The following is a 20,900-nucleotide window of genomic DNA, read 5'->3' as shown; positions in this document are numbered from 1 at the left end:
AGCTAGCAGTGGCCCAGGGTGGTCATTCAATAGCAGATGGTGAGACTGGAGTCTCCACACAAGAGAGTGAGGATTATCTTCATTCGATATCCACCACACTTCTGGAGATCCACATCACACGTGGCTGGCATGACAAGATCTGCACAGCCTACCCATACATGTTTGTGTTTGGATTTGGATTGTAGGTCGTCATCTGCAGGAGGCTCCGGCTGAAGGAGGACAAATGTCGACCTCTGAGGAGGAGCAGTCAGAGGATGCACCGTCACATATTTCTCTTCCCCTTCCACCAGCGCAGATACTTTCACCTCAGTCGGTTTGCGCTTGACCTCAGATTCAGAATCACAAGCTGGTGAGAACACCACACACAGCTGGCTGAAGCTGAGGTAGCCGAGGCCTCTCACAGTCGGAGGACTGAGGGTGGCCAGGTCCATGCTGGGCCCCCGGCTCATGGCAGCCTCTGGTGTCGACAGCACAGAGCTTGCTGGAGGTGCAGAGAGAGGTAAGGCAACATCTAGCGGAGATGCCAGAGGCCATGTGCAGCCATAAGAGGACAATGGAGGAGTCCATCCATGCCATCAGTGCTGCCATCTCTCAGGCATGTGAGCGCATGGCTCCCTCCATTGAGAGGTTCACGACCCTCATGGAGAGCCAGATCCTCAAATATACGCAGACCTGCACACCATCACCTTGGCCAGGAGCTCGATGCAGCAGTGGGAAGGCAAGAGAAGGACGAGGCGCCTGCAGTCTTCTCCAGGTTCTCGTCCTTCTCTGGTCAGCAAGGATGTTCAAGTGAGCCTGAAAAGGAGGAGAGGCTGACCTCCACAGCTGGGCTCTCCCTCCAGCTGGCCACACACCTGCAGGAAATGCTTTCTGTGGTCACAGACCAGTTGTACGTTGATGGAACGGAAGCCTGTTGATGTTCCTGTTGATGACAGCGGCTGGCTGGTCCGTTGGAGCCATGATGGCCACATGCGTGCAATCGACCACACCTTGCACCCAGGGAAATCCAGCGATGGCCCCGAGTCCGATAGCCCTGTTGGCCTGACTGTCAGGGTCGGTCCGGTAGCGCACATAGTCGCCGGCCCTCTTGAACAAGGCATTGGTCACCTCTTTGATACTTGATGCAGCGGTGGGCTGCTGCCTGGAAGACCACACACATGTCCCTGGTGGATCCCTGGAAAGATCCATACACATAGAAGTTGAGTGCCACGGTAATCTTCAAGGCTACAGGCATAGAGTGACCACAGAAGCCCATAGTTCGCAACTCGTCCTGCAGCAGGGTACATAAGTCGGTGACGGCCTGCCTGGAGAGCTGTGGTTTTTGCTAACAGTGCCACTCGGACATTTGGAGGTAGCTGAGTTGAGTCCGGTACACTTTCTGGCACAGGTGGGCCCTTTTTGGCGTGGCTGGCTACTGTGGCTGTCGTTCTGAAGCTACAAGGGTATGTGCAGCTGCCTCCTGGTCCTCCCTCCATTGGAGGTGCTGCATCATGCCTTTGGGGTCCACAAAGAGTGGCTAGAATTTTATGCCCCCCACAGGAGCAGGCTGGGAGGCATGGGGGGGTTGGGGGCGTAACATCGTGTGGGAGACGGGAGGTGCTGTGTCAGTTGCCTACATGCCCCCTACTGTTATTTTAGGGGGAGGTGGAATACAGCCCGCCTGTCCCAGGCCAATTGACGCCCTTAAGTGGCCAATTAATTGCCACTTAAGGGCCTCCTCCCACTACGGCTGGTATTTTACCTGCCATGGACAGGCACTTCAGCACCTGAGGAGGCGTGCCTGACATTGCCCAGCAACACGTTCATCACTGCAACAGTATACTGGCTGCTCTCTCTGGCTGTCTTCCAACCTCACAGCAACTACTTTCAGCTCTAATGTCAATCTTGTTTGGTTGATGCCTTCCCCCTTACATTGCTGCAGGCCTTCTAATGCTGTGGAATGAAAGTCGGGCAGGTTGTGTGAAGGGCAGTGTGATCTGTCCCCAACCAGATTATCACCCAGGCAGTGAAGATGAAAATTTACCCCGCCATATCATAGAATCAGAGAGAATGGTTGTGGGGGGGACAGGATTGGATTTGGATTGGTGTAGCAAAGAGCTTGGACAGAAATAATGGGAAAGGTTTTAACTGGAAACAGAATTCAAGTGAGCTGGGGGTAGGAGACAAGGGGCAGGGTGAGCATCAAAGCCTCCCTCCTAACATCATCAATTTGAGACCTGGGCTATTTTAACCCCTAGGCCTCATTTGTACGCTTCCAAGCTGCTGCCCACCTGCAACGGACTGAAAAATATGGCTGGCCTGTTGAGTTTGAGCAAGATTGGGTGGGAAGTGGGGGGAAGGCCCATGGCAGCAGAGGCCAAACTTTCATCGTTGGACGCAGATTTACCTTGTGGGGCCTGGACATGCACCCCAGCTCCATTTTGCCCACCAAAGAAAATTTAAAACATATACAGATCCTGTTCTTCCCATACACCAAGTTTCATTAAGTGAGGTGACCCTGGTGAGTAGCCAATTCAGCCACTGGTTAAAATGCCTTTGGGGTCCTAAAGACATCACAGGACCCAGTTTTTACATATTAATGAGGATTCCACATTGAAACAGGCAGATGCAGCTATTACGACCGAGGCATGAGGAGTGCACTGTGAGTTCAGTCCCACTTCTCCACAGGTCACAGCATATCAATAAATTTTCCCGCTTACCGAAACAACCAATTAGATATTCTATTTGTCCCCAGAATAAAGCACACTAACCAGGTTTCTTTAATCAACAACAAAATTAACCATTTATTATAAAACCAAGTCTTAATCAATAATGAAGTAAATCTATATACAAATTGAGATATTAAAGCTCCTTATATTTTTCCCCAGCCCTCATGCACACCCACAAACTGGTTAACTGGAAAAAAAAGGATTTCTTTTGTTTACAGCTGTTTCAAAGGAATGAAAGGAAAAATAAAAACTTAGATTGTAATGATCGGGAAGGAAATTCTTTGGTTTGGTGAGTTATCCCAAAGTCAAATAGTTGGATGCCACTCGAAGACTTTCCAGGCGAGATTGATGAACAGTCTGTGTTGGGTAGGGATTCAAAAAAACTTCTGCAGTAGAAGGCTTCACATAGGTCTGCTATCAGGGGTGTAGCAACAGGGGTCAGTTCTCCCATTTGATGCAAAAGTCCTTTTTTTAAAGTTGCAAGATTTCTGCAAATTCAGGGTTTCTTCAAAAATGCAGGAGGCAACAGTACCACGTCACACAAGCTTTTGCTTTACAAGAGCAAGGATTCTTTACAGACAGGTAATATTTTTCTGGTTCTTCTTCTGGTCTCCTGGCAGGTCCATATCAAATTCATATTGACAGCTATAGTCCAAAGCCACTGGCTTTTAAACAGTTCAAAATGAAACCAAAACCTTCCAGAAACATGTCACATGCCAAGTCATAAATTCTCTCTTGTCACACAAAGGGTAGCTTTGAGGTCAAACCCCCTGCTGGTTTCCTTGAAATTACTTGGTTTCCAATATTTGTTTACTGATCAAAACCAGGAACCTCTCATTGACCCTGCCTTCCATTCCTAAAGTTCAGCTATTTCCAGATGTCTCAATGTCCACTGAAATTCTTTTCAGTTTTAAAAAATATAGAATCCCAAGTTTTAATACAAAAAAATGGAAATTCTCATAACACAGCAATCACCTTAGAAAGGACTCAGTTAAGGTAACATGGGTGGGAACTGAGTTTAAACCATTAACTGGGTTTTTAATGGCGATGTAATTAATAATTTCTGGGCCAATTATCAATGCACTCTTCTGTTCCTGCCAGATCAGGTGAGTTAAAATCACCCCCAGTAAGTCAAATGGCCTATTTCTGTGCTGTAAATCTCTATGGCTTGTTGATTATAGCAGAGGTAAAGAGCACTTGGCTTATCAAGTCTGTGTTGGTATATTTCTAATTCTCTTTGAAAAGAATTTATGGACTGAATCCCACATTCTAACCCATACCCTGTGTGTAATTTGTGTCCTCTCATGACTGTCTCACTAACTAGTGGAAATTTCTGTTTACCTTATCATAACCTTGAAGGTCATACTTTAAGCTTCACAGCTCTAGTGCAAATAACCCCTTTCTTCTCAAGTCTCTCATCAGAATTGTAAGCCCTTCATCTCTCGTACCATCCTAGTAAATCTATGCTGTATCTTTACCTGATTATTCCTCTAATGGGGTTCCCAAAAACATGGTATAATAAGCTGCTAGTTTAGCTCAATTGATAGCACTCTTGTGTTCGAGGATGGTTTCTATTTATGATTGGATGTACTATCTGATCCTCAAAATCAATAAAGTCCTTGAAGTGTTGAGGCGAAGCATTCATAGATTTGCTGAGCATGTAGTACATGCAATAATGCTTAGATCATAGCAGAATATAGATTGGGGCTAAAACATGCTACATTTCTGAACTCAGTATTTAGGTTAATCAAACATTATGGGTTGGATTTGTTGTTGGGAGGTGGTATGGGTGGCGGTTGACGACAAACTGTCAGCATTCGCCGTCATTATCCCTTTAGAACTGACTGCTACTTCAGGATGTCGGGTGGGTGCAGATTAGTCTGGAAATCCTGAAGTTGCATTCTGTGACTTGGTTCTAGCATAGGCTGTGATGTGGATGCACCCACCCATACACTCTCATGCCCCCACCACCCCAGAGCCGGCAATCACTGATATCAGTGAGATTTTCAACTTTCCCACTCCCACATCTCGGTTAAAAACCCCTTAAAAAGTTAGATCATGTTCAATCAGATGTAACTGGGTTTTTAATGGCGTTGTGATTAATAACATTTGTTGAACAGCAGAACTGATGCTGAAAACATAATTTTATAATTGTGGAGGGCTGTTAATTAGTAGACTTTTCAAGCTAAATTTTTAAATAATCTTTTTAAGTTTTATCGGAGACGTATGTCCCAATCTTTAACTTGCTCTATTTAAAAAATTTTTAAAGTGCTTTTTTTCCAGTATTTTTTTTCTTATTTGGGCGGCTGAGAAAATCCTTTAATGTGATTGGCTCTGTGATCAGCCTGATGACATCACTGCTGCTCCACACTGTGAATGCCCAGTAATATATGCTGCAGTCAGTTGCAGTGCCACAACATGGCGATAGAGGTGAAATTCTTGTCAGGGAAATCGCGAGATCTCTCAGCGAGACTTACTTCATGGACAGCGGCGAGTACCCTTGCTTTGCCGCTGACCATAAAATCAAGCCTTATGATTCTAAATCCTTACTACAGTGGCTGACTTTTTAAACCTTTCATGAACTACAAGTGCCTTCTTAAAATGTCCATAAATAGCAAACTATACAAACCACGGCCTCCTCCTGAGGTCCAAGCATCACAGATGCCAGTCTTCAGCCAATCCAATTCACTCCACGTGATATCAAGAAACAGCTGAAGGCACTGAACACTGCAAAGGCTATGGGCCCCGACAACATCCCAGTAATAGTACAGAAGACCTGTGCTCCAGAACTAACCGCACCCCTAGCCAAGCTATTCCAGTACAGCTACAACACTGGCATCTACCCGGCAGTGTAAAATATTGCCCAGGTATGTTCTGCGCACAAAAAGCAGGACAAATCCAACAAATTCAACCCAGTCAATTACTGCCCTATCAGTCTACTCCCGATCATCAGCAAAGTGATGGAATGGGTCTTCGACATTGCTTTCAAGCGGCACTTACTCAGCAATAACCTGCTCGCTGACGCTCAGTTTGGGTTCTGCCAGGGCCACTCAGCTCCTGACTTCATTACAGCCTTGGTTCAAACATGGACAAAAGAGCTGAACTCCAGAGGAGAGGTGAGAGTGACTGCGCTTGATATCAAGGCAGCATCTGACCGAGTATGGCATCAAGAAGCCCTAACAAAACTGGAGTCAATGGGAATCAGGGGGAAAACTCTTCACTGGTTGGAGTCATACCTAGCATAAAGGAAGATGATTGTGGTTGTTAGAGGTCAATCTTCAGCTACTTCTTCAATGACCTTCCTTCCATCATAAGGTCAGAAGTGGGAATGTTTGCTGATGATTGCATAATGTTCAGCGCCATTTGCAACTCCTCAGATACTGAAGCAGCCCATGTCCATATGCAGCAAGACCTGGACAACATCCAGGCTTGGGCTGATAAATGGATAGTTACATTCATGCCACAAAAGTACCAGGCAATAACCATCTCAAACAAGAGAGAATCTAACCATTTCCCCTTGATGTTCAATGGCATTACCATTGCTGAATCAACTACTATCAACATCCTGGGGGTTACCATTGACCAGAAACTAAAATGGACCATCCATATAAATGCTGTGACGATAAGTGTAGGTCAGAGGCTGGGAATTCTGCAGCGAGTAACTCACCTCCTGTCTCCCCAATGCCTGTCCCCATCTACAAGGCACAAGTCAGGAGTGTGATGGAATACTCTCCACTTGCCTGGATGGGTGCAGCTCCAACAACACTCAAGAGACAATTTATGTGTTTCTACATTACTATATTAAAACCAATAGTTAAAATACAACTCCATACAAGGAGAATCTGCTTGGACCTATACCTTATCAATAACTTTAATTATTTAGTTGATTTCCTTACTAACAAGCTATTTTCCACTGGGCTAGCAAGATTTGTATAACTCTTTTTTCTGCTCTCACAATTCTGTTGCATTTAGTTAAAGTTTCATCCTGTAAAACTATCAGTTCTATGTCTGTCTTTGATTTTATACCATTCAGCACTGGCCTGATTCTCTTGTTAGGCAGTTCCTCATGAACGAGGATGACTTTCTTCCACACCAGGGTTGTGGGTCCTTAGGTGACTGAGTAGACCTGATTCTAAACTCTAATTGAAAGACAATACTTTACATAGATGTTCTGTCATTGCACTTAACAGATCAATACATTAATGATCGACATGAGTGAAAATAGCACAACCTTTTAACAAGCTTTTGTTTCTGACTCACTTAACTTTGCTGAAGTTTTTCATGCTGAGGTCACAGAACAATGCTTTAATTTGGTCTCAATGGCTAGTGCCTAACAATGCCATGTAAATGATAAATTGCCAGGTGAGATTTGCCTTTCATTAAAATGGTGGCATAGTAGAACAAGAAACCTCTTCTGTGCTACATCCACTGTTCTTTAAACCACTTCTTTCTTCTTTGGCCTCCTTGTCTCGAGAGACAACGGGCAGGTGCCTGGAGGTGGTCAGTGGTTTGTGAAGCAGCACCTGGAGTGGCTAGAAAGGCCAATTCTAGAGTGACAGACTCTTCCAGAGGTGCTGCAGATAAAATTGGTTGTCGGAGCTGCTACACAGCTGGCTCTCTCCTTACACTTCTGTCTCTTTTCCTGCCAACTGCTAAGTCTCTTCGACTCTCCTCTCTTTAGCCCCGCCTTTATAGCTGTCCGCCAGCTCTGGCGATCGCTGGCAACTGACTCCCACGACTTGTGTCGCAGGACTTCATGTCGCGTTTGCAGATGTATTTAAAGCGGAGACATGGACGGCTGGTGGGTCTGATACCAGTGACAAGCTCGCTGTACAATGCGTTCTTGGGGATCCTGCCATCTTCCATGCAGCTCACATGGCCAAGCCATCACAAGCGCCGCTGGCTCAGTAGGGTGTATATGCTGGGGATGTTGGCTGCCTCGAGGACTTCTGTGTTGAAGATACAGTCCTGCCACCTGATGCCAAGGATTCTCCAGAGGCAGCGAAGATGGACTGCGTTAGGGCGTCGCTCTTGGCTGACATACATTGTCCAGGCCTCGCTGCCATAGAGCAAGGTACTGAGGACACAGGCTTGATACACTCGGACTTTTGTGTTCCGTGTCAGTGCGCCATTTTCCCACACTCTCTTGGCCAGTCTGGACATAGCAACGGACGCCTTTCCCATGCGCTTGTTGATTTCTGCATCAAGAGACAGGCTACTGGTGATAGTTGAGCCTAGATAGGTGAACTCTTGAACCACTTCCAGGGTGTGGTCACCGATATTGATGGATGGAGCATTTCTGAAGTCCTGTCCCATGATGTTCATTTTCTTGAGGCTGATAGTTAGGCCAAATTCATTGCAGGCAGCCGCAATCCTGTCAATGAGGCTCTGCAGGCACTCTTCCGTGTGGGATGTTAATGCAGCATCGTCAGCAAAGAGGAGTTCACTGATGAGAACTTTCTGTACTTTGGTCTTCGCTCTAAGACGGGCAAGGTTGAACAACCTGCCATCTGATTTTGTGTGGAGGAAAATTCCTTCTTCTGAAGACTTGAATGCATGTGAGAGCAGCAGGGAGAAGAAGATCCCAAACAGTGTAGGTGCGAGAACACAGCCCTGTTTCACGCCACTCAGGATAGGAAAGGGGTCTGATGAGGCACTGCTATGCTGAATTGTGCCTTTCATATTGTCATGGAATAAGGTGATGACACTTAGTAGTTTTGGTGGACATCCGATCTTTGCTAGTAGTCTAAAAAGACCATGTCTGCTGATGAGGTCAAAGACTTTGCTGAGATCTGTGAAAGCAACGTAAAGGGGCATCCATTGTTCGCGGCATTTCTCCTGTAGCTGGTGAAGGGAGAACAGTATATCAATGGTGGATCTCTCTGCTCGAAAGCCGCACTGTGCCTCAGGGTAGACACACTCAGCCAGCTTCTGGAGTCTGTTTAAAATGACTCGAGCGAAGACTTTCCCCACTATGCTGAGCATGGAGATTCCACGGTAGTTGTTGCAGTCACCGCAGTCACCCTTGTTCTTATAGAGGGTGATGATATTGGCATCACACATGTCCTGTGGTACTGCTCCCTCATCCCAGCACAGACAAAGCAATTCATGGAGTGCTGAGAGTATAGCAGGCTTGGCACTCGTGATTATTTCAGGGGTAATGCCATCCTTTCCAGGGACTTTGCCACTGGCTAGAGAATTGATGGCATTACTGAGTTCCGATTTTGTTGGCTGTTCGTCCAGCTCATCCATGACTGGCAGAGACTGGGCTGCATTGAGGGCGGTATCAGTGACATCATTTTCCCTGGAGTACAGTTCTAGGTAGTGCTGCACCCAGCGGTCCATTTGCTTGCGTTGGTCATTGATCGTTTCCCCTAATTTAGACTTGAGGGGGGGCGATCGTCTTGATGGTTGGCCCAAAAGCTCTCTTAATGCCATCGTACATTCCTCTGATGTTTCCAGTGTCGGAGGCCAGCTGAATATGGCTGCATAGGTGTTGCCAGTAGTCATTTGCACAGCGCCTGGCTAACCACTGAAGTCCTAACACTTACACTGACTTGGATAGTTGTGATTCATGCCCCTCTCCATGGCTTGGGCATATGATATTTCAGTATAGTTCCACAGTACTGAAGGATGTTGTCTTTTGAATGAGGCATTAAACTGAAACTCTATCTATCTGTTTAGGATGATGTAAAGGATCTCATGGCATAGGAAGTTCTCCTGAATAATGACCAATGGCCACATTCCTAAATCACTACCCTGAGAAATAGAGTAACTGATTAATCATCTCATTTGTTGTTTTGGTTGCTGTGTTTACCTACATAACAGTGTGATTGTACTGCAAAAGTAATTTATTGGCTATGATGTGCTTTGGGCCATGATAAGGGCCTGTATACATGCAAAGTTCTTCTCTAACGACAGCCTTATTAAGGTCTTGTACAAATTCAGTATCCTTACTTTTGTGCTGTATCCCCCGACTACAAATGTAACACCACTATTCAAGAAAGGAGGGAGACAGAATCTGGAATTTTATGTTGTGGCAGTGGCCAGCAGAAAAGTTGGGGGAGTGCCCGCCTCCACCGGGCCTGGAAGCAACGCTGCAATTTTGCGTGGCCTAGGCCCTTAATTGACCTTGGTCATGACTTCAGCCCCTCTGAGGCAGGCACTCCTGCCTCCAAGGGTGCCGGCCAATCAGATGGCCGTCAGCTCTTCAGTCCCAGCAAGAAGAAGATGATGGAGGTCGCCTTCAAAAAGGTAAGTGGGATTCGGGTCAATCGACTGGGCCCCGGCGAGGGGGATGGGTGTAAGAGAGCTGGGCAGGGGGGATAGTTTTAGCGGGGGCAGCCCGTGTTGCGGGGAGGGGGGGGCCCTCTGTGGGGCACAGGGTGCCCATCAGGAGGGGCAACCCACAGCCCATAAGAAGGCCACCAGGTATTACTGGGTGGCCTCCTCAGTTGCTGAAGTGCCCGTCTGCCGCCAGTAAAATACCAGCAGTGGCAGGAGCAGGCCCTTAAGTGGCAATTAATTGGAAAAATAGTAAAAAGCATTGGGGGCAGGTAGGCGACGGGCATGGCACCCCCTCCCCACCTTTCACTCAATTTTACGCACCCCCCAACTCCCAGCCTGCTTCCAGGGGTGGGGGGTCGTAAAATTCCAGCCAGAAAGCAGGAAACTATAGGCCAGTTAGACTAACATCTGTCATAGGGAAAATACTGGAATCCATTCTTAAGGAAGTAGTAGCAGGACATTTCGAAAATTATCATACAATCAAGCAGAGTCAACATGGTTTTGTGAAAGGAGAATCATTTTTGACAAATTGATTAGAGTTGTTTGAGGATATACCAAGCAGGGAGGATAAAGGGGAACCTGTAGATGTATTTGGATTTCCAAAAGGCATTCGATAAGGTGCCACATAAAAGGTTACTGCACAAGATGTTCTTGAGGGTAATTTATGAGCATGGATAGAGGATTAGTTAACTAACAGGACATAGAGAGTCGGGATAAATGGGTCATTTTCAGGTTGGCAAGCCTGATTAGTGCTGGGGCCTCAATTATTTACAATTTATATTAATGACTTGGATGAAAGGATTGAGTGTATTGTAGCTAAATTTGCTGATGATACAAAGATAGGTAGGAAAGCAAGTTGTGAGGGGGACCCAAAGAGTCTGCAAAGGGAGATAGATAGCTAACTGAGGGGCAAATATTTGGCAGATGGAGTATAATGTGGGAAAATGTGAGGTTGTTCACTTTGGTGGAAAGAATAGAAAAGCAGAGTATTATTTAAATGGAGAGACTGGAGAATGCTGTGGTACAGAGGGACCTGGGTGTCCTTGTAGATGAACCACAAAAAGTTAGCATGCAGGTACAGCAAGTAAATAGGAAGGATAATGGAATGTTGGCCTTTATTGCAAGGGGGCTGGAGTATAAAAGTAGGGAAGTCTTGCTACAACTGTGTCGAAGAAACTGTGGTAAAATAATCAGACTCGCATCTGCTCTATCTCATGCTTTCCCTGTGTTATCACTCTTCTCAAATAATACACCTTTTCTTTCAATATCTGTGCCTTTTCCGGGTTAACTTTCACTCCGACCTTCCAAAGGAGTTGAAGGAGCTCCTCCAGTAGGTCAATTGTCTCATTGATAAAGATGATGTGACATTTGATGTCTGCAATTAGGTTTTTAAATTCTTAAAGCTGCTGGATCTCTTGTTCAGTTCTCATGTGGCCTTGGAACCTGCCGTCACCTGCTTTAAAAAAAACACAAAGAATCCATTGTGACTCTGCCCCTGAGCCCAATGGGTTAATTTGTCCAATTCTGTCTGTCAATTTAGAAATTTAAGGTTTGATAATGTCCATTATATATAAATTTTACTCTCAGCAATGCAAAATTCTGTGGTGGATTAAATGGAAAAACAGTAGCTGCAGCGGGGTTTTTTTTTGTCTCCAAGGGGGCGGAGCAAAATCTTCTCAGCTGCGTCACTTTACAAAACCTTTTCTTCTCTGATCGAAAAGAACTACACTCCATTTTAATCTATTTTTTTTCTCAATCCTTTTGGTATCCTTAGGGTTGGAAAACAACAAAATCATTTGTAACATTTTCAACTTCAAAGGAAAGCATCTCCATCAGGAAAGACAGCATTTTAGATTAAACTCCAATTGTTACCAAATTTTTTTTGCATCTTTTGTAAGAGGTTTCTAATCCAAGGATTTTTTATATAACAAAGATGATTCCAAATTCCAATTTACTGCAATAAATATTTAAAAATCAAAACTGCCAATGTAATATGAGTGAGTCTTATGTCTAGAACTTAAGACTCCCTCAAAACTTGACATGCTAAACTTGAAAGTTCATTGTGGTCATAAATGAAATTTCCAGGTTTTTTTTCAACTTAACAGGTCAATTAACCTTAATCGTATAAATTTAACTCAGACTTATTAACTTATAATACTTAATAACTACACACAGAACAGAATAGCACGTGCTTTTTTAAAAAAGATATATAAATTACGTCATTTTTCTTGTTCGTTCTTCAGGCGCCTTTTCAAATGCCTGTAATAAAACCAAAAACTAAAGAAAAAGTTATTTAACATTCTTAACACAAAAGATTTAACACCAACTCCTAACACAAACTTTAAACAGACAGAATCTTTCCTATATCTCCTTTGTTTATCCTTCGCTCCCTTAAACCAATATCCAATTCCTGACATTTGCTACTTAAAACAGTCAGTAAAGCATGTCTTTAATTTAAACTCCAAAAAAAAAACTAGAACAGATTTTAAACTGGAACTCCAATTAAAGCAGTGTTTTAAACTTCAAATTGGATTTCTGCCAAACCTCTTCAGACCTTCAAGGCTGAAGCCTATCTCTTAGAAAATTGTTCATTGCCTTTTCACAGTTGCAAAACCAACTTTTAAAATCAAAATAAAATTTTAACTTAAAATATAATTCAATTTTATATCCCATTCCTGGGTGCACAATCTTAAATTGAAATGAATACACTCAACAATCACTTTTCACACCCATTCAATTCCAAACAACTTAAAAAATCGATTCCTGTAATGGGTTATGAATTCAAAGTACCAAAATCTCTGTCAAATTCCCTGTCCCGATGTCAAGCTTCAACTAATTCACAACCAAAATAGGTTCCCACAAAATATACACGTGTAAAAATAGAAAAAGTAACAGACTCATTCCTTCATCATTAAGGCCAGGCAACAAAGAGTTAACGACAGTCAGTTCTACAGAACACAAGTTGTACAGAACACAAGCTGTACATCCCAGGGACATTCAATTCATGGAAGCTTCCAACATTCACACATTTGAATCAAAAGACACAGTAACTTGTTTTTACTCACTTGAAATTTCCTCCTCCTGCTCAACAGGAGGTTCAGACTTCTTAGGAGCCGGCCCCTTTTGTGTTTGCGCAACCAGGATCCTGGCTTTGGGTGCCTGTCTCACTTCCTCAGTCCTTCGTACACTTTCCTGACTCTTCTTCCGCGACTCATCTAAGCGCTTCAGCATTCGGTCCTTATTAAAGGTACCATCGGGCGGGAACATCTTTCTGCATCCTTCTGCATCCACTTCACCCATCTCGGGACATATAGAATGCTTTCAGGCCCATAATGTATCTACATATATGCATTGGGTGTTCCCTTGGGGGGGGGGGGGGAACCCCAGTCCCCTTTGTTAACGAATTTCCCATAATTACAACAAAAGCTAATCAGACTTTACCTTGCCGGCTGGCTTCCGAGTTACCTACCAATCTCGTCAACCTGGTTCTGACGGGGCCTCTAACCCCAAGGGGGCCTCTAACCACCCTCCGAGGGGGCCTCTAACTACCCTCAAACTTCTCCAGATCCGGACGGGGACTCTAACCCCGAGGGGGACTCTAACCACCCTCTGAGGGGGACTCTAACCTCCCTCAACCTTTGGGGACTCTAACCCCGAGGGGGACTCTAACCTCCCTCAACTTCTGATGTCAGACCGGGGCCTCGAACCCCGAGGGGGACTCGAACCTCCCTCTGAGGGGGACTCTAACCTCCCTCAACCTCTGGAGACTCTAACCCTGAGGGGGACTCTAACCTCCCTCTGAGGGGGACTCTAACCTCCCTCAACTTCTGACTTACCCAGGTAGTGCTACACAGGTGAGCGTGTGCGTTTCCTCGGTCAAAACCTCGTAATGCCGAAATCAGGCAGCCGCGGTCATCGAGCTGTTGACCCGCAAGGCACCACGCTATTCTCCCGTGCTAGCACTCAGGGGGTTCGTCATCTCGGTGGGACCTCCAAGTAACAGTCGATGAAACTGTAGTAAAATAATCAGACTTGGCACGGGGAGTACTCGCAACCGACTTTTATTAACTTGTGCACAAGGAGAACAAACACAGTAGAGCTGACATTGAGACTCAATGCGATGTTCTGAAGAATTTCAGTAAAACAATGGCATTTATACTATTCTGCAACCAATAATCTTACAACAATAGTTCAATCCTTAATTTGCATTCTAAAGCACCAATAATGTTACTATTCAGTTTTTGCTCTAAACGAATTAGATACAGTAATTTTCAATCCTTAGTTTACATATCTATCTCACCATTGGCCTTGCAGCTGGTACAGCGCAATAACAGAAAGAGACATTATGCTTCAACAACATTCTTCTTATCTCATCACCCAGACATGACACATTCCTAAGGAACAGTTAGTGTGAGAAATATACTGACCAGGCAAACCCACACCCCTTGTCCGAGGGTGGCTCATCTCAGGTTCCACAACTGTACAGGGCATTGGTGAGACCGTACCTAGAGTACTGTGTACAGTTTTGGTCTCCTTATTTAAGGAGGGATATACTTTAATTGGAGGCAGTTCAGAGAAGGTTTACTCGGCTGATTCCTGGAATGAAGGGGTTATCTTAAGTGGAAAGGTTGAGCAGGTTGGGCTTAAACTTATTCAAGTTTAGAAGAATGAGAGATGATCTTATTCTGAGGAGGCTTGACAGGGTAGATGCTGAGAGGATGTTTCCCCTCGTGGGGAAATCTAGAACTAGGAGGCACAGTTTCAAAATAAGGGGTCTCCCATTTAAGACGGCGATGAAGAGGAATTTCTTCTCTCAGAGGGTTGTTCGTCTGTGGAATTCTCATTCCTAGAGATCAGTGGAGGCTGGGTCATTGAATATATTCAAGGCTGAGTTGGACAGATTTTTGATCTACAAGGAAGTCAAGGGTTATGGGGGACAGGCAGGAAAGTGGAGTTAAGGCCACGATCAGATCAGCCATGATTGAGAGGCCAAATGGCCTGCTCCTGCTCCTATTTCTTATGTTCTCAGGATTTTGGCCTAGTCCATTTGTCTTTTCTATGGCCTTGTCCACTTGCACTGTCACTTTTTAATGACTTGCTTGTCTGCACTTCACCTGCCCTGTGCCTTCTCAATTTCTCTAGTCCAGGAAAGTTAATAGTGACCATGTTTGGAGATTTGCACTGTTTCCAAACTTACTTCTTCCCTGAACAAACACAATTTTGTTTCTGTGAACGAGTTGCAATTCATCTGACTTGTTGCAATACAAATAGGTATTTACTGATGCCATGACTGAGCATTCTGTTTATTACAATTCCTGTGTTTCAATTTCCTCAGTTTTTACTGTTACAAAAATATAGAAACATGAGGGTCGATTGCATGTGGCTGTGGCTGACTTGGTGGCATTCTCACCTCTGAGTCGGAAGGTTGTGGTTTTAAGCCCCATTCCAGAGAATTGAGCACTTAATCCAGGCAATGCAGTACTGAGGGAGTGCTGTACTGTCAGAGGTTCATCTTTCAGATGAGATATCCAACTGACACTCTGTCTGCCCTCTCAGGTGGAAATAAAAGATCCAATGACACCATTTTGAAATCAGCAGGGGTTCTCCCTGTTGTCCTGGCCAATATTCATCCACCAACCTCACTCAATAACAAGAGTTTCTGATCGTGATCACATTGCTGTTTGTGCAATTTGACTGTGCACAAATTGGCTGCCACATTACAACAATGACTATGCTTCAAGAGTATTTCACTGGCTGTAAAGGGCTTTGGGACATCCTAAGGTCATGAAAGGCGCTATATAAATGCAAGTCTTTCCCATTCTGCGCTATCAGCAGCCAAAGCTCTCCTTTGGAAGGTACTCAGATAAAACCACCCTTCTGTTATAAATCATCTAGCAACTGCACAAAGACAGAAAACCTGCCCCTTGATCATGCGAGTGTACATTTTCCTTTTCTGCCTGTGATGGCATTCAGTTATAAGTGGGATAGTGCTTTCAGTGACTCTGTCAGATGCTTAGCTGGGATAAAACACATTAACTATAGAGGTATTGGAGCTGCAGTATAAATAGGATCATGATAATAATTTTGCTGTCACTCTTTTTGCACCTCAAACAGACTCGAATTGCAAAACGCAGCAGGAAGCTGGTCGACTATGATTGTGCACGACATCACTTAGAATCTTTGCAGCATTCAAGGCGAAGGGACGATAGCAAGCTCACCAAGGTATGCCATGAGAAAGGATTTAAGTTAATGCTTTGAAATCATTCCTCTTGACATTGGATTCCTAAGTGAAATTAGATACATACAACATTGAACCATCAACTGTAAGCAAATGAAATATTCGAAGGTTCGTTCGTATATCGCACCAAATTTATATTAGACAGACCTCTGAACAACAGCAAATGTTACAGTTCTTTAAAATAAGAGGCACATGGATTTCACTTTAGTCTAAAAAGAATAGATCTGGGTACTTTGTAAATGGTGAAAAGTTAAAAACAGTGGCAGTCCAAAGAGACTTGGGGATCATTGTACGTTGATTATTAAAATGTCATGGACAGGTTCAGAAATTATCAAACTGGCCTTTATATCTAGAGGAATAGAATATAAGAGGGTAGAAGTTATGCTACAACTATAAAAAGCCCTGGTTAGACCTGGAGTACTGTGAGCAGTTCTGGGCACTACGCCACAGGATATATTGGCCTTGGAACTAGTGCAGTATAGATTTACCAGAATGATACCTGGACTCCAAGGGTTAAATTACAAGGATTGATTACATAATTAGTGTTGTATTCCTTGTAATTTAGAAGGTTAAGCGGTGATTTGATCGAGATTTGCAGGATACCAAGGGAACAGGTAGATAGATAGAAGCTATTTCCACTAGTTGGAGAAACTAGGGGCATGATTTTTAGCCATCCCTAGGGCAGGAACAGAGGTGGGTTGGCACAGAAATCCACACTGCTGGCCTGTGTGCCAGTTCCCTGCCTCCGGGTCATTTCCCTGGAGCCGGGATGGCGGGGTGGGGTTGGCAGGGCTCCCTCCCGCAAGCAGCGGTTAGCCTACTCAGCCCCTCAAAGGCCCATTAAGGCTTGTTAATGGAAGCCAACCAGGTTTTTCCAGTCGGCCTCCAGATCCCTGTAGGTGGAGGAGGACAGTTTAGTTGCCTGGAGGCGGCGTCCTGTCGGCAGACCACAATGGTGGCCCAGCTGCAAAGGCCATTTTTATTTTAAAAGTGAAAATGTTGGAGAGAGGGTGCCTCCATTTTGGGGCATCCTGTCTCTCTCACTTACCTGCCATGGCATTCTGCTGCTGCTTTCAAGCTGGAAGACCTCCGATTGGCTCTCTAGCTTTGAGAGCCCACCCACTGTCCTTAATTGGTCTGTGAGCCCACCCTCTGGCCGCTAATTGGCTAAATCAGGGAAAATCACAATGAGCGACTGTTTCCTACACAGTGCAGGCTTCTGACTCCCATTTGAGCCTGAAGGCAGGGTTCAGAAGCCTGCATGAAAATCCACCCCATGACTCAGTAGCATAGTCTAAATATTAGTGCCATAACTTTCAGGAGTGAAATTAAGAAATACTTCTACACATAAAAATATGGTAGAAGTTTGGAACACTCTTCTGATGCTTGGTCAATTGCTAATTTTAAATCTGAGATTGATGGACTTCAGTTAACCAAAGGTATTAAGGGATATGGGGCAAAGGTGGGTATATGGAGTTAGATTGCAGATCAGCCATGATCTCATTGAATGGTGGAACATGCTTGAGGGGCTAAATGGCCTCCTTCTGTTCTTGTGTTCCTAAAAGTAGTAGCTAATTTGCGCAGAGCAAGGTCCCACAAACAGAAATGAGATAAATGACCAGATTTCTTTAATGATGTCGATTGAAGGCAAATGCTTATTGGGATGTAATGGTAGGAAAAAGGAATTGCAAAAATAAATCTGATAGTAATTTTAAGCTGTATGCTTTGGCTTAATGGTGCGGCATTATCCATTTTTAGGGAGTGACTGGAGACTGGAGAACTTGCCATGCAACCTCCGGTGTTCAATATCACGGATAAGGAATTAATTTAATATAGAAGGACATGGATTTCAGATCAGACCAAAGTATAGCAGAAAAACCTGAAGACTATCATTATTTGCACTCAAGTTATATTTTCAAATATAAAACTTGCTGTCGCCAGCATCCAGCTTCAGCTGTACAAGGGACAGTGTTGTGTGAACATTGAATGAGGGTTAAACTGAAGTGCAATGGAATAATGACAGACTAATCCACTGCCATCTTAACCTTTGGAGCCATAGGTTTAGTCTGTGTTGGAAAAGAAACTAAAATAATGATGAGGACAATTGCACTGATCTCTCCTGCAGGTTGATGGAGAGACCTCTTTTGATTGGATACATATCATCTGCTCAGCGTTAATGCAAAGGTTGTGAGGTCTTTGCATTCACTTTTAAAGCAATGTTTGCAATGAAAGCAACATCATAAAAATAAAACAGCATTACTCATGATTTCGTTTAGGCAGAAGAGGAGTTTCAAAAGGCTCAGAAAGTCTTTGAGGAACTAAATACTGACCTCCAGGATGAGTTACCATCATTGTGGTCAAGGTATGAAATCCCATTCTTTCTTATGTTATCTCTCTTGTTATCTAAAAGCATGTTTTACTCTCACACTTGTATACCTTTAACGAGAAGTCAAAGGCTTTAATCCAAACAAGATTGTTCTTCACATCATTGAAGTTGATTCAATTACTGCTTCTAGCAGTTTAGCATGTCCATCACATAGTTCTCTCTTTTTAAGCAGAATTCAACATTATGGGCCTGACTTTAACTGGGTGCTCGGTTTGGCATGTACTAACCTTGGTGTTGCAGCAAAAGAAAGATCTGGGATATTTTAGCACTTGGGTCTCATTTCCGAGTGGAAATAAGCAGGAAACTGCAAAAATTTGTGTGACTCAGAGGCCGTCTGCCAAGCAGGCAAATGCATGGGATCAGCTGCTGGTCTGTCTTGCGGAGGTCTCTGTGAAGACCTAAGATTTCCTTCTGGAGCCTGGAGGAGTACTGCTCACTTCCTAGCCCCACAAGGAAAGTAATTTAAAAAATGTTAAACTTATCCTTTCGAGCCTCTGCTGAGTTGGACTGATGGGAAGCTCACTGCATTTTCCACACAAGCCTCCAAATAAAATTTGCACCCTGTTCTCGTGATGCCATCAGGGTCGACAGGCATATGTTTATGCCCATTTTGGGCAGGTGTCCTTGCTGTCTGTTCAGTGGAGCACATTAAAATAGTGGAGGTGACTTGGGCTATTTCAACTGCCCAACTGCAGATTCCCCAGGCAGATAGTGTTAATGTAGTGAAATCACAGTGACACAACACATTGGGGCACCAACATGTGTGGCATAGATTGGGAAGAAATGCATTCTTGCACATACTTTTCTACGGTGTTAGTCAAGCTGTCTTGGGGAGACGCCAAGCAGAATCTCATGTTTGCCCATGTTGGAAATGAGGAATACAGAAGGGGAGTGACAATGGGCCATTCTAGACCACCTCCCAGTGAATGGACAGAGTTTGTGGAGTGGGCAGACAGGTGGCAGAAGCAATATGAGATTATGCATCTTGAGATGAAAAGAAGATGGTCATATACACGCAATGGAAAAATGTTTGAGTGTAGATGACCAGATAGACTAAAGGACTTAAATGGTAGATAAAGTCATAAAAGGTGGCCAATAGCATTTTGAACTTTATAGGTAATATCAAAGACTAAAAGAGATAATGGTAAATTTGTACCAGGCAATGGTTAGACCACAGTTAGAATATTGTGTTGGGTTTTGGGTGCTCAATTATAGGAAGGGTGTGAAAGCCTTAGAGACTGTATAGTATAGATTCACCAGGATGATATGAGGGATGAGAAACTATAATCACCAGGCGTGACTTGAAATACTGGGACTATTTCCAATGGAGCAGAGATGACTAAGAATATTCAATCATGGTTTATAAAATTATGAATGGGTTGGATAAGATATTAAGGGACAATGATTCCCTCTGGTTTGGGAGTTAGTGACGATGGATCGTCAATTTATATATGTCACTGAGAGCGAGGAAAGGTTGTAAGAAATATTTCTTAATGCAAAGGGTTTTTTAGAGCATGAAATGGTGATTGGTTGATGCCGAGTCCATTATAACTTTTGAAGGAAAAGTGGATAAATATTTGAAACAGAAAAAAGATACAAAGCTATGGAGAGAAAGCTGGTACAAACATAATAGACCAATAGTGCTACTCTCTTTAGTTCTATAATGACAATGAAGGAAAGACTGGAGCACCTTGTCTTTCTCTTCCGCACCACCACCATACCCTCCCCCCACACCCCGCCAACCCCAGCACAACTGCCTGTCAGCCCATGATCTTGGACAGTGAAGACAAAAAAATGTAGGAAGGTAGAGGCAATGGTAGAAAATAAACACACACAGAAACACTTTCAAAATATATGAATAAAAAATTCTCCTTTAATTGCATAATGAAATGTGTTATATTTATAGTGTGGGTATTCATGATAAAATAAGCTGAGGAAAACAGACACTCACTGGTAATTTCCATTGGGATTCTCCTGATCTTACACTAACTTTGGCAGAAATTGAGTGGATACTCTGGAGAAATGGCATAAATGGCTAGGGTTTCCACTGATCTTCCCCCAAGGTTACAGACTTGCGTTAGGATATTGAGAGAAATCTGTGTAAATTCTACCTCACCTTGTTTTCCTGATACTACTAAGGGGATAAAGAAGGTTGGAGGATAAAGTATGGATAGTGTTACGGTCAAGTGAGGAGGGGTTGAAGGGCTTCTCTCTTTTCCCTCTCCTTGTTAAACCACAACAGGTTTAATTCTTTCTTAAAGTGAATATACTGGCCAATTCA

At 43.9% G+C, this 20,900-nt stretch overlaps 1 protein-coding gene across 1 annotated transcript in view; it reads left to right on the top strand.

Moving 5' to 3' along the window:
- Positions 1 to 20,900, top strand: part of LOC137370283 (uncharacterized) — a 325,483-nt gene that overhangs the window by 155,071 nt on the left and 149,512 nt on the right. Inside the window, exons 6-7 of the mRNA XM_068032661.1 lie at positions 16,110 to 16,217; positions 18,510 to 18,595. Coding sequence (XP_067888762.1) covers positions 16,110 to 16,217; positions 18,510 to 18,595 — 194 coding nt within the window. The remainder of the gene's footprint in view (positions 1 to 16,109; positions 16,218 to 18,509; positions 18,596 to 20,900) is intronic.

Source organism: Heterodontus francisci, chromosome 5, assembly GCF_036365525.1.
Source record: "Heterodontus francisci isolate sHetFra1 chromosome 5, sHetFra1.hap1, whole genome shotgun sequence".
Lineage (NCBI taxonomy): Eukaryota > Metazoa > Chordata > Chondrichthyes > Heterodontiformes > Heterodontidae > Heterodontus > Heterodontus francisci.
The sequence above is the reverse complement of the archived record's forward strand: the minus strand, read 5'-3'. Positions and strand labels throughout refer to the sequence as shown.